This window comes from Wasmannia auropunctata, unplaced genomic scaffold (assembly GCF_000956235.1).
Source record: "Wasmannia auropunctata unplaced genomic scaffold, wasmannia.A_1.0 LD335721.1, whole genome shotgun sequence".
In the NCBI taxonomy this organism is placed as follows: Eukaryota; Metazoa; Arthropoda; class Insecta; order Hymenoptera; family Formicidae; genus Wasmannia; species Wasmannia auropunctata.
In genome coordinates this window covers 189,776-204,392 of record NW_012027169.1, presented here as the reverse complement: position 1 = coordinate 204,392, position 14,617 = coordinate 189,776, and the positions used below count along the sequence as shown (strand labels likewise).

The following is a 14,617-nucleotide window of genomic DNA, read 5'->3' as shown; positions in this document are numbered from 1 at the left end:
AATGCTTATCAGTTTTAACATTCCAACAAATTATTTTGATGATTTAACAAAAAATTATTTTAAGATCTGTTTTTAGCAAAATGTTTAGACCTTTCAACAAAATCGTTCTTTTCGGGTAGTAATTGTAAAAGTAACAAGCGTACATACATCGTGAAACTGTGCGAGAGAACTTCAATAAGGGTTTTAATAAAAAATGATAAATGTTAAAAATTTTTGTAAGCAAAATAAATTTTCTTTAGCTAAAGAGAGATTCTTTCGAATAGATAATTTGTAACAGAGGGATTATAACAATAAGACTTTATTGTCGCTTAGAGCGATGAAGTATTATACGCTTTAAATCCCTGATCACGCACACCCGGATATCTTAATACCTATTCATTTATGCATCATTTGCATAATGAGAAATGCATGCGAAGGGATATAAGCTCGCATAATCAGAGCAGCGCGCTAAGGCGCACCATCGCAGCGTGTGTCTACTGCAGGCTGATTAATGCGATTCACTTTCTACTGCGTGCGCAGATGCCTCATTCAATGTAACCATCCGTGAATCAATAGCTATTCTGTATATATACACTGTATATGCACTGGATAAACCCTTCCAATATTCGCGTTCAAGAGCCGATATTCCCGGTGCATCCGCGATACGCCTTCATCCACCGTATTCTACTGCGCGTTCCGCTGGAGCTTTTCCTCGTCTCTTTCTTTCTCTCTCTCTCTCCCTCTATCTCTCTCTTCTTTCGTGTCAGCGAATGTATTCACGCATCGAGCATTCGTCCATCGAGTGACGTTAGGCAGACATTAAGCGCCTGCGATGTTGCTTATTCGCGTAAATTTAATCAAATAGAAAGCTACTTTACAAGATTACCGGAACTGTCATGAAAAGTTACAAAACGCCATTTACTTCTACACATAATTGCTTCCAGATGCTTCGCGATATTTTATAAACGTAAGTTAAATGCAGAGCTTTTTAATGCTACAAATGTGTTCGCTTTATTATCACGCTAGAAAAGATTCTTTTTTTAATATTTTTATAAAATCCAGGAAGCCGATTAATTTATAAAGGGAACAGTGAAATACACTCACATAATTTTTGTAAAGGTCAGGATGATCTTTCTCCAATCCATCATCAAGAATTGTGACCACGACGCCATTTCCAGTAATTCCCTCAGCCCAAGCGCCCTGCACGTTCATGTCCAAGCCCTTTCCCCTGTTCTGTAAGGAAAAATTATCCAATACTTTCGACATGCTACTGCCCGCTGTGAGTCTTCATCTATGAATCTTTCTCAAATGTCGGCGCCCTTTTGAGTTCATATCGATTGATTTGTTTTTAAACAATTTTTTATTGCATTGTTTACTTACACAGTAAAAAACATTTTGTATTTATGATTTGGGGGGAGAAGATTCTTATAGATGCTTATTAGCATTAAAAATATTAAATTGTTGGACAATTTAATTCGTGACAGTGGATTCTGGCCTCATGTCAGAGCTGTGTTTCCAAGACCAACAGTTTATGCGGTGCACAGTTTGTATATCGCTTGATATTGTAACAGTCAAAATTATTACACCAACATCCATGTCGGTTCGCAAAGGCATTATTGAGCTATTTATGATTATTTTGTATTTATGTTAGAAAGGGTCTACTCAAATTGTCTGTTAAAATTTTGATGTTGGCATTTTTAACATATTCAAGTGTTAATTTAACATAATATGATTATGTGTTATTTCAATATTTTGTGTTAAATTGATTGATCAATATTTTTTAGTGTCAAAATAATACAATTTATGAGTGAGTGGACAAATAACATAAAAATAATGTATTTTAAAACGTAAATTCTAATATAAATAAATAAAATGCGTGCTAATTTAACATACCATAAATGTTAATTTTATTGAAAAATATGCTTCCACAGTTTGCTTACAAATTGTGTCAGTGTTACATTTTTTAATGTTAATTTTTTAATACAATATTTATGTTACTTTCTAAAATATTCATCTCATGTTAAATTAACACAAAAATTTAAATGGACCGTTTAGGACATGTAAAACGTGTTAAATGTAACACAAATTCCAATAGTGCAGTTATTTATATTGTTTTCATTAATCATACTTTTTTAAAAAGATGTTATAAAATACTACTGCATATCTACTTTCATGTTTGTTAATAAAATCCTTTGGCTATATATAAGTATGGACTGATAGTAATTAACTTCATACGTGTCGCCAAGCTGGAAGATGTAGACTCCACCCCCAGTCAGTAATTTTCTGCGGGGAGGGGGAAGGCTCCTGTAAAATTAGCGTGTTTACGACATGTAAAGGAAAGGTGCAGAATCTGTTTTTAATTTCATTCCGTCGATTTGAGATTTTTTTTGGCTCCCTATCAATTTTCAACATAACATTTAATGTACATTTTGACATATTTGACATTTTTTTACTGACTGGGGTAGAGCCTGAAAGTCAAAGTTCGATACCTCAACCAACTTTAGTTCAGCGACACCGGGCATATGTCTTTTACATAGTAAAAGTGGGAAAACTAGTAGTCCATATTTATATAGTCAAAGATAATATCACGTGCAATTATTGCTAAATTGAATGTAAACTTTGATTTAAACTGGAAATATTGATCGCTAGATGTTTACGATATGACTGTATCTCTTTGATATCGGAAAACATGTATTACTTGCTAAACTTTCTATTTGAATATTCTCCCTTTATCTTTGATATCTCAAACTTTATAAAATCTGCACGTGTGTTTATTTATCGGTGCAACATGATAATTTTGTCGTGCACACAGGGTGTAACGTGCTCTTGATTAAAATTGCTTACCAGATACCACATCTGAGGCCACCTCTCATCGTTTAGCATGGTTAGTATATTGGACGGACGTTTGATTATAAGATCCCTTTTAGTGCGCGATTTTGCCCGCTGTTGCTCCGCTCGACGTACTCTGAAGTCATTCATTAGCCTTTGGTGCATTTCGAGATGCGGTTCCGTCGACCTCTTCGCCACGGATCGATGCTCCATGTGGAACCAATCATCATTTATCTGTAACAATGCGAAACCGTTCCGTATGAGTATCGCGAAATGTCACCGCGGTTTTTGTTATTTCGTGCCCGTTAGAGCAAACGACCGACCTGGGGCCCACCGGCTATTCGTTCGATGTTCAATTAGAAGTTAACAATCGTGAACATTACGAGAGAAGCGATCGTTTCTTCCGCTGCTTTACCGTTTACTCCTTAATCGCGTGCGATCTCAATGAAGGGAAAAAAACGAGTGCACGCAGGTTAATGTACTTGTAAATGGATAGCAATTTTGAACTCACTGGAGCGATGTAACATCCGTCGCGCTTGTATGTATTACGAACTCGTTAAATGAATGTAGGAAGTAAGGCTAAATGGATAAATACATACGGCTAAATGTACAGCTAAATATATGAATGCATTCAAAAATATATTTAAATGTATAAATCAAATCAAATTTAGAATTCGAAAGAAATGTACATCGTGTACAATTGTGTAAGATAAGTGTGTGTAAGATGATTAGGTACATATACGTACCTGGCTGGAAGCTGAGGTGATATTTTTGGCAATCAATTCTTTACAGATTTGAGGAAAGGGGATTCTTATAGATGCTTATTAACATCAAATGATATTAAATTGTTCGTCAATTTAATTCTAATTAGTTACAAGTACCGGCTTTACGCAAAAGGATTGTTTCGAGATCGACAAAAATTACGGCGCGCAGTTTGTATATGGTTGAACATTGTAACAATTATAAAACTTTGAAAAATTTCCGCGCAGATTTCCATTAGCCTATGATATTTCAATCGTGGATTATTTCTGGGAATTCTTTAATCGACTTAAATTTGATTAAATATAAATTGTAATTTTAATACCTCAAACATTTTAGACACATATAACAATTTAATATCTAAGCTCTCTCTCTCTCTCTCTCTTATTTGTCAAATTACGTCATAATAAAAATTAATTAATGATTAATTAAAGAGCTTAATTATAACAGTTTTACAGCGTTAATATTTTGTAAAAATGGAGAGAACACATAAATCTGGAAGATGCAAAATTTAGCACGACCTCCGCATTAATTATTGGAATTGGATTAACGCGAACTCGTGCGTTTTTATTTTTTTCCCATTATTTCCGATGCAGACAAGATAAATGCTCACTAAAACCCGAGTCGCGTTTATTAGGGCTATGAGATATATCATTTCTCGACAGGAATGAAAATGTATACCGGCCATAAAACAGCGGCGTTTGATGCGCAAGTTTGTTCCGAGTGCAAAAATAAGGGTGCACGATGAGAGGGTGAGATAATGATAAACGTGAAAAGTTGGGGGCCAGCTGCTGCGAACAGACTTCTTTTGCAGCCGTCTCGGGCCACGTGAGCTGCATTTTTTCATTTCCGCGCTTCCCTTCGCGCACACCTTTATAATGTCGCCTTTGCATGTCTCGTGCATATATTTCACTTAAAAAGCTGTTATGCTACTTCCTATTAATATAAACAAAGAGCATAATAAATCAAATGGGCGGTCTAAAAATTTTTTTGTCGCAAAAATTCTGTCGTCATTTTAGTGGAATTACATAATTGCGTAAGATAACTATGATAGTAATAATTATACAATACATAGTAATTACGTATTATAGTTGAGCAAGCACTATACTTTTTGATAACGTTACATTTATTGATAATTAAGGTGTATCTGAAATGTTTGCTATAAAATAATGCCGCACGCGTGTACTATTTTTTAAACCTTTATTTCGCGCTTATTACGTATTTACGTCTATTTTCTATGCATTAAATTTCATATTTCATACCGAAAGTAACTGAAGCAAGTGCAAGTTTCGAACATATTCTTAAAATATAAATGTTGACTCTCCATCCATCAACGCGACCTCCAAATATTCTACATCGCAAAGTAGTTTCCGGAAGCTCAGCGACTCTTTTTGCAAAGTTGTTTTCCCTTGTGTTGATCGCGAATCACCCTGCTCTCGTTCATTTTCGTCGGATAGCTCTTCGTCTCGGTAATCGACTCAGTCTCGGTAGTCAACTTGGATGGACGGCAATGCGAGCTTTCCGATTGCGAAAAGTGCTCGCCTTCGTCCGCGGCGAACTTCGACTGCCTCGGTCGCGTTTTTTCGCCGCGCGGTTGTCTCAGTTCGACGATTTGCGGCAGACAGGGATCGAGGGTATTTTCCTTCCGAAAAATCTTCAGGCGGACCTTGTACTTCTGTCGTGTCCACCCGTTGCTAGTCGCGGGCGCCCGCGACTTGAGCCTCGTTCCGAGCCTTCGTCTCGCGCTCGCGGTTTCCGGCCGCGAGTCTGGCCTCTTCGACTTCTTACAGTTGAACGCGTCTTGCCGCACACTAACGTCAACAGGTGGCTCGCGTTTGACGCCGATACTCCACATTTCCTTAATGGGAGGACATTTACTCAATCGATACTTGAAACTCGCCATGTTGGGACTGCAATCGCTGACAAAGTCCGTCGTGCAGACAGATTTCTTTTTGGCTTTCTCGGCGCAGCGACCGTCTTTCGTGAACGTTGGAAATTGCTTACTTCTAGAGTCCATTGTTCTGTTAACGGTCGGCGGGGGAATTGTCAAAGAAGTGGCGCATCTGTCCTCGAAGGAGATCGTGCAGCGTGATGTACATTTTCTCGATTCGTCCAGCTTCTGCGGCGCCTTCTTGGTATCCGTTCTGCCGCACTCCTTCTCATTCGGACTCCCGCCGTCGGAAGCCTTGGAAGCCTTATGAATATTCTGCAGGGATGACGCGGTGTCTCTCGCTCGGGATTTCCGCGACCCTTTGTCAGGAATGAAGATCATTGGTGAGGCTTTAACGGGGGATGAACGGGTCGTCGTCGTCTTCTTCAGGCTGGGGTCGCAGTAAGACGGGAGATTCTCACTCCAGTGTGGCTGTCTCGGTGGCGGAGGATCGGGTTTTCTGCGGTACTCGTACATATCTGACGCAGGGTACTCCTTTTTTTTTTTTGCTTCGCGTTCCTCGGGACAAGTTACTTTCTTGCACGACGTAACGTTTTTGCTGGGCAAAGGCTCCGATTCGGGACGTAGCCGTGTAGAAGGATGAGATGCAGCTTGCCGCGACTTGTCCTCGCAATAATCTTGCGACGACGGGAAACCGATCGTTTCCTCCCGGCCGTCCGGATAAGTGCGCGACTTCGGCTTGCATTTGTGATAAATCTTACTCTCCGTCGCCGGCTTCCTGCAAATCCATTTCTTCGACGTTATTCGAGTCGCCCGTGTCGATTTACGAGACTCGTGTTTCGATGATTCGCTGCACGCCTGCCGATTGCTGTACGACACAGGCTTGTTCGAGTGGATCGGGGAATTGGATTCGATCGACTGATGATGATTCAACGAGTCGCTGCAAGTCTTTTGATAATTCTCTGCCGGTATCTGATAGCCATCGCTACGCCATTCGCGCGGTTCTTCCGCGGACTGTCGATGATCCTCGACGCGTTCTCGGTGCGGTTTCGAGTCGTCCTTTTTGCCGGACTGCGTACTCTTCTCTCGTTTAAATCGCGTAATTATGCCATTGCCATTGCTAATATTACGTCGCGGAAGTAAAAAATTATCGCAAGTTATAGAATTCTTTCTATTGATATTAAAATTTCCATACGAAATCATGCGATTTGGAACAGCACGTGATGCCAGTAATTTTTGCCGAAGCCTCAGGGATTCGTTTAACGCGTGTGTCACTCGCAATTTCTTATGCGACAAAAATGTCAAGATTCTCGGCAAAATATTCATCTCGCAAATCTTTCTCTATTGGGACGAACGAGATTCCACTTTGATCAAATTCTCCGACCGGTATTCTTGGCTTCGCAAACAAATGCGGCTCCGAGGTCGTCTTTGTGGACTCCTGGATGAGAAGACGTATTATTTACGCGTGACATATAAAATCTTCGAAGTGCCTGCGATATTATAGAGTTTGCTCTCTCGCTCGTCAGCGAACAAGCCGGATTTCTTAATAAATGTAAGGCGGTGCCTCGCCTGTGTAGAGCACACTGTCTCCGTATAAAATGCACGAGTCAAATCTTTACGGTTCTTTTAACACACATTTTGCTCGGTGTAAGTTAAGACTTCCAACTTTACCTTACGCCAGAGAGCTCTCAACATCTTTCACTGGGAAGCTTCAGGATAGAATTCCCGTAGTTGGACTTTGATCTTGTTACCTTCCCCAATGCTTTTCTATCGTCGATTTCTCGCTTATTAAGGTCGAAGTAACATTTCAGAGATGTCAAAATATTATCGGGCAAAATAAAGCCGTGATTGCGCCGACCATTTTCCGTAGTTAATAAAAGAGTCGTGCAAAAATGATAGATGCACTCGCGATTCGAAAAGAATACATTTGGATTTTTATTTGAATTTCGAAAACTATTGTGGTTACACTGGAAATTTTGACGTAACACGTATATGAAACGTGCGCGGTTTGCTGAGTAAAAGTTATGAACGATTGAAGTGCGCGATGAGAGGGAGGCTTGATCGATATTGCAATGTTCAAACGTGTCAAAGTTACAATGTGTCTGCTCAAAATGCACATATGTATGTAACGTATATTCGCGAATTTATATATAGAATTACAATATAAATGTCACAATCCGTCACTCCTATCATTTCATTTTCGACGCCCAAACTAATTTCTAGTTCCTCTCGTAACTTCGCCGTGCCATCCGCGCCGTCCGGAGATCGTCCATTGAACATTCGGTCCTAATTGCCACCAAAATTCGGAGAACTCTAGAATCGCGGGATCGGGGGTCCGTGCAAATTCCATTCCGAACTTTCCACTCGCGTCGCCGCGCCGCTACCGTGGGGTTTAGAATCCGCGTGGCTAAATTGCTTTAGCGGCGCGCTTCGGGCTTATCTTCAATATGTGTCGTCGCACATACGCGACCGCGGCCTTCCCGATTCGATCGATTGGATTTATTACGAGCGGCTCAGTCTCCGGGATTATCTGATTTGAGAACTCGTACGAGGGTATTGATTGGGGAATTCCGTTCGGGAACTCGCGGAATAACATTGTCGTTATAGTTTTACGCAAACTGTCCGCGGTTGCGCCTGCAATTTCGTGGAGCTTCAATTTGGTGCCTCATTATGTCACCGCATACCGTAATTTTCATTTAAACTAGCTGTTTGTAATTTTCAATAAAGCTGTTAGGTACGTGAAATATGTTGGACGGATTTTTTTAAAATCCGGCAAAATAAAATTCAGACTTTAAAATTTTGAAAAATAAATATTCTGTTTTTTCATACTATAAAAATATTTATAAATAACAAACTTAATATAATTTTTCATGTTCGGAACATGAACAGATTATACTATGCTTTTTCCATGTAAATTACCGTGAAAATTATAATGCGATTGAAAACAAGATAATTATTCATGCGGGGATAGTAAAAGTCAAATAAAATTATACAAGCGATAAAAATAATAAACTAATAACTTAATAAAGAACTTCATTTTAGAAGTCGCTTTCGACTATCCATTTTGTAACGTGTAACAGTTATAGCCTCGGCGCTAATAGCTATTGTTATAGTTGCGCAGCTCCAATTTCTTAAAATTTCGACTAGCCGATCCCATTAGAAATTTGCAAATTGAATCTGGCATTGGGGTATCGCCAAGTTCCAGATTCGTGTCGCCGCGCACGCAGGATAATCGATCACACAATGCCGGTGGCTTCGCATCAAATCTGATTCATTAGGTGCAGCGCCCGGCGGCAGGCTCGTCCGATTTATCGGACGGCACGAAAGCGTTGATTGGCGGACGCCGGATTGCGGACCGCAGAAATTGTGAGTGCTCTCTCGGCGAAGGGATAATGTCATCGCGATGGCCCGACGGCACGAGAATGCGCGTCCGGTACCGTAATTCCATAGAGTGCATCCAGCAGCGGCGAATTGACGCGCAATCAAATCGCCGATGCACAAAGAGGATGTACCGCGGTAACAGAGCGCCCTGTAGGAGATTATGCGGAGGTTTTTCTCCGCGAGCCCTCTGCTACGCCGTGCCGCGTATGGGTTCATTTCAAAGTCCAAAACAATTTCTTTTGAGACTCGAGATCTACTTTCTATTTGGCAAAGAAAGAAATATTTCCTATGTGCCTATACGAGATTGGAGATTACTCCGTCCGCTTTTATGCGATTTCTTCGAAAATCTCTCGATTTTTGCCGTCAGACAAAACGAATTGGAAAAATTACTCTCATTATATAGAAAATAAGATCATGAAATGACTTTAAACTAAGGAAACTTTCCTTCTTCATCCTGTCCATTTCTCTCCTGTCCATTTTTATAAAAATATTTTTCTTTTTGGAATTTTCATAATTTCCGCACTTATATTTATAATCTTATTATAATTTATCATTAATATGCAAAGGATCACATATACAATCGTGACATCGATCTTCCCGAGCGATCAAGACGCCGTGCATAACGCCATCCTTCATTCGCGTGTCGTGTTTCACAAGCTGAACATCACCTTAATGGCCCTTCACGCCATATCGAGCGTATCGCGTATCACGATCGACGTCAGGCGCTCGTGCGTGAAAAGTATCAGCGGTTAAGATAAAGCGCTGCAACCGTCCGCCGATTTCCTTTTCCCACCCTCTAAATAATTTAACGGAGGTGCCGCGGCACTGTTTGCGTAAGTGTGTCATCCTCTCCTTTCCTCTCTTCTCCTCACCTCGTTTCACGTACGTTCCCACCGCGACCTGGAGAACGGTTTCCGATAATGCTGATCCACTACGCATACATCAAGCCAAGGTCGGAGTTCGGTAAGCAATGCTTCTTCGGCGAAACCGAACCGATCGTTCAGGAGAATATCCTGCCGGATCCGGAACTCATGCGAGACTACATCCACTTGAGCCATTGCCACCGCGGTGTACAGATGTCACAGCAATTCGCTCTTCATGAGGTAAGAAAATTATTGCAGAAATGAATCGAAGTTTCAGCGAGAAGTTTTAAGTGCTGATTGTTAATCTTAATATTATTATTATTATTAATATTATTAATGTGTTGATTATTAATTCTAATATTTATTATTAATATTATTAATCCTATTAATTATTTTTTTTCTTAACTCTCTTTGTCATTATTAGTTTTCACATAGTTTTTTTCTTAAATCAAAGGAATATGATTAGCTAATTATGCAATAAAAAGCTTCTTTCAGGAGAAGAAAATATTAGAATAATGATCGCAGATAAAATGTTGGAGAGCATTATAAGTTTTAAGAACAGGTGGATATTAGAGATTATTAGAATAAGATCTTAAATATGCGCAGATTATTCTCTTATTATGTTAACATAATGTTGCGCACGCCTTCGAGATGTATCATCATCAGCGGCATAAATGATTACCCGTAAATTAAGCCCCCGGCTAAACGCTAATGAGTTTCTATATTCCAGACTTTGTATATCATAGGATTTAAGCTGGGATTATGAAAATAGCTCTGCTGAGTCATCGTCGAACTAATTCTGTAGCAAGTTTAGTGTTCGCGGCATTTAATTTCCAAGAATTAATAAGTAATGTCGGACATGTAAATACGTCGTCAGCCTCCCTAATTTTTTTTTACATTTCAGGGAATCAGAATTATGTCAGTTTAAATTAAATGTTGTATACGCACGATTCTAAAAAAAAAAAGTAAAATTTACAAATGAAAAGCCTGGCTTTTTAATCCGGGAGTGCGCGCGAAATAAAACTCGCGGAAGGTTTAATTCAATCATAATACTGTTTCGCGGCGCATCTCGCATCGGTTTATACCGTAAACAACATATTTGTCACAATAAAAAAATTAAGTTTACTAGATAAAATTGCGCAAAAACATAAAGAATCAATATTTATGAACATATCCCTGACGACACATGCCATAAACGTGGGTTTACGTTAAAATGCCTCACAAATAGTTTATCAATTCCATAATGAATAAGGATTTGCGTCTGTGGAACGGTTAAGCCGAGCTATGAGGAGCTATATAGATTGACAGTGTAAAACACAGCGAAAAAGCGGACTTGAGAGATTGCGCGTTTCCTCTTTAAAGTAAATCGCTTTAACGCCGTGACGTCGTTTCTCAAGGGTGTTCAAGCGTTTAAATATGGGGCGTTAGGTTTTACATTTGCAATAAAGAAGAAAAAAATATCGGTTAGAAGTGAAGATCGCTTTTACAACTCCATCGTCGCGCGCGGTGATATCTCGTAATATATCTTTTTTTTTATTTTTATACGTCAGATGCAGACTTCCACTAAGGTAATAAAGGAGAGTGGGGTGTTACACTTGGAGGGCGGTTGGCCTAAGGAGATAAACGTGAAGGACGAGGAAGCCGTGCTGAGATTTCGTCGGCGCGTGATGAAGAACGAGTATTGGGCGCCGAAGATGAAGAGCCTCACTGACGTGAGCCCCGCTCTTTGAAATATATCTGTTACAAAGTACCGCCTTTTCATCATTTAAAGCGCCTTACATAAAAAAAAATAAATTATTTGTGTAAAATATTTCGATATTAGCTATTCAGTTTTTGATAAACTTCCTTGATTTTTATATTCTACGCGTCGCACGTTTTAAGGATACGATTAATTAAAGGCACAATTAAAATTAAAAACATAGAAGCTAAAACGATTTTGTACGTTCATGTACAAAATCTTGTTTTGTAATCTTAATTAAGATAAAAACGGGTTTAAACTCCTTAAAGAATCTTTAATGCAGTAAAAATATCTAGTATAAGATAAGAGAATTAATTTATCAAGAGATTTAATTTATTAACTTATTCGTATTAGCGTATGGAACGCTGTGTACTGCAGAATAACATCGTCAACATTTATGAGAACTACTTTGACAACATAGAACAGGCTGCACTCGTTCTTCCTCTTGGTATAAGGTATGTTGCGCGCAGCAGCAATTCTCACGATTTTAGAAGACTTAGTTAAAACAAGAGAAAAAATTAAAATGCATCACTTTCCGTTATTTTCAAAAATTATGTTTTTTTAAGCCGACATAAATAGTGGATCTCTTTTCAACTTTTACTTCCTTATTTCAAAGTTTATGAAATCTGAAATGTACGCCGGACCGCTTGTTTTTTTTTTCTTTCTAGCCGATTGGCATACATTAAAGCCCGCAAATCTCGCCGATATCCGAGGAATATTCAAAGTCTCGCTTCAACGTGCCCGACGCAAGCTTCCACGGACGAGTTAAATCTCTCTCCGCAAATCGCGGTCACGTACGGAATTATCATACGACGCATATCTTCGTCGGGGACTGATGCCGTTCGTGCGACACGTTCTTGTACAGACCTAAAGGATGGGGTCTCGTAAATCCGTAGAGACAAGTTCTGCGCATATTAAAGCGCGAGCAAAAAGAAAACGCCGATAGCCAAATAAACGCGCGCCGGAGAGAAAATTTCTCCGATTAACATATTTGCAATCTTTTTTTCTTCTTCAGACAAATTCATTCTGCGAACTTGTCGTTTCAACTAGTCCGCATTGTATGTGCATTTTGTATGTGAAACCCGGTAACTTATTTATAGGACGGGAAATCCATAAATCGATGCGACGACGTACGACGTCTCGCTAGACGACGACGACGCTGTCATTCGAGAGGCTCGCGGGAAAGCTCTCTTATCTCGTCGGCTTTTCGTCTCTCGATGCTTGTTTAACACGAGTTGCAATTTTTCCCCGTCTCTTTCCCCAGCGCATCCGAACACGTGTTGCGCCTCTCAGATGCCTCACACGATTCTTGCGCGCGAATTGATCCTCTTTTCTTCCGTGTGTACCCGGTGAGCCTCTAAGTATCGCCCCGCGCCTCCGATATACCGGCACTCGAATTTACAGCTATTGATGCGTCTCTGCCTCCGCGAAAAAAAATTTGAAGACTTTTTTCCAGAAAAGCGACAGTAAACTGAATAAAAAAACTTTTTATAAAATAAAATTCTAAAAAAATACTGTTTTCTTTGTAGAAAGCATCCTGCACAAAAGAATAAAAGAAACAAAAGGTTTCAAATAAAAATTCGAATTCAAATTCAGGTTTTAACAACTTACACGGTATAAAAGCAAAACGTTGTCCTAGTTTTGCAATATTGTCGCAGAAGCAATATCTCATTGTCGTGTCCGATAAATAAAAATTCGCAAAATAAAGTCAGACAGGAAGAGCTCCGGGAGCTCCTTCCCATTACCTCGCTTCGAAACATTAATGGTATCCATATGTTTCCGCGCATCCTAACGAAGAATCTACGGCTGTCGTTACAATTAATCGCTTCGCGAAGGGTATTACCGAGAGCATTACCGGACGAAACAAAAAGAACGGACGTCTGCAACGTGCAAAAGCAACGGCGTTATCGCGTCGTCGAGCGGATGATTTACGCGCCCGAGGACGGGAAAAAGGATAAAAGGGAGGGAAACGAATTTCCACGGGTGCGATTTTGCGCGGATTTTTACGAGAGTTTTAATTTTCTTTTTTTACCCCCTTCCAGAACCTCAAACCTGTATGCCGATCCACAAGCTATCGTAAGGCCAATCAATCACCTGTCGTGGTCGCCCGGTGAACAGAATCGATTGGCCGCCGCCTACACTTTCATGGAGTTTGAGACGAAGCTATCTAATGTGAATCCTTCCTCTTACATATGGGACATCGGTATGAGAATGTTGTTTTTATACCACTGCACAACATGTATTTTACTATTAATGAAACATTTTCAAAGGAAGCACTTTTGCGATGTTTTACAATAAAAATTTATCGAAAAATCACAATTTTCAAGAGATAATAACATTTCATTTCATTGCGATGCTCGATATATGGAAATTTGATTGATAGAAATCGGATCACGAATTCAACTTCATATATAATCCAAAGAAAGCATTTTTTTTATCACTACGTCAATATTAATCTTAACATTATTTTAAGCTGTCAAATATACGCTGTGCTCCGCGCGAGATATATTCCTGTCCAGTGTTTCTGAATTTTATTGAAATTCTCCTGTAGTAATGCAATATCCCGCGCAGAGATTTTTTTTCTAGAATGTCGAATCTGACACGTTTTACAACGTATCGGAAGCATGTTTCATCATGTCGTCGTCAAACGCGACCTGTCACACGCTTGTCCCGGTTCCGGTCGCGGAAATCGATTGGTCGTTTCAAAGTCCTTCATAATATTTGAAATGCGTCTCACTGACATGAATCTTTATATCTACGCCAGACGTCGGTATACGCATGCGCGTTGTTTATGCGGCGCGTTTGTTATTGACAGAAACATATCACATGACAAAAACAACCACCTATAAAGTCGAACGTATTTCCAGTAACACGATTTCTGGTAGGATAATCTGGCAAAACGTAAACTATTTTTTTTTATAGCCAGTATAAATCTCTCAAATAAAAATCTCACAAAAAATATATTCAAAAAACAATCAAAAATCAAATTATTAACGGATTAATAATAGAAATATTTTTGCAAACCTCATATTAAAGACATGAGATATTCGCGTTAGCCTTTTCACAACACGATTATACTTCTTTAATTGAATCTAAATCTGAGTCAGTGAAAAAGTCTGATTGAGTCAGTAACGCCTTGCATCGCTAATGAATATGGTAAGTGAAACAGAGCCGAAT

The 14,617-nt window shown here is 39.4% G+C and overlaps 2 protein-coding genes across 2 annotated transcripts in view; both read right to left on the bottom strand.

Moving 5' to 3' along the window:
• Window positions 1–14,617, bottom strand: part of LOC105456304 (furin-like protease 1) — a 211,263-nt gene that overhangs the window by 9,905 nt on the left and 186,741 nt on the right. Inside the window, exons 3-4 of the mRNA XM_011700250.1 lie at window positions 2,824–3,042; window positions 1,084–1,212 (exon numbers count right to left, since the gene is read on the bottom strand). Coding sequence (XP_011698552.1) covers window positions 1,084–1,212; window positions 2,824–3,042 — 348 coding nt within the window. The remainder of the gene's footprint in view (window positions 1–1,083; window positions 1,213–2,823; window positions 3,043–14,617) is intronic.
• LOC105456301 lies at window positions 4,553–7,553 on the bottom strand. Its single transcript, XM_011700247.1, has 2 exons — window positions 7,130–7,553; window positions 4,553–6,896 (listed from the first exon to the last, which is right to left on the bottom strand). The coding sequence occupies exon 2, from the start codon at window positions 6,782–6,784 to the stop codon at window positions 4,946–4,948; it is 1,839 nt and encodes a 612-aa protein (XP_011698549.1). The 5' UTR covers window positions 6,785–6,896; window positions 7,130–7,553; the 3' UTR covers window positions 4,553–4,945.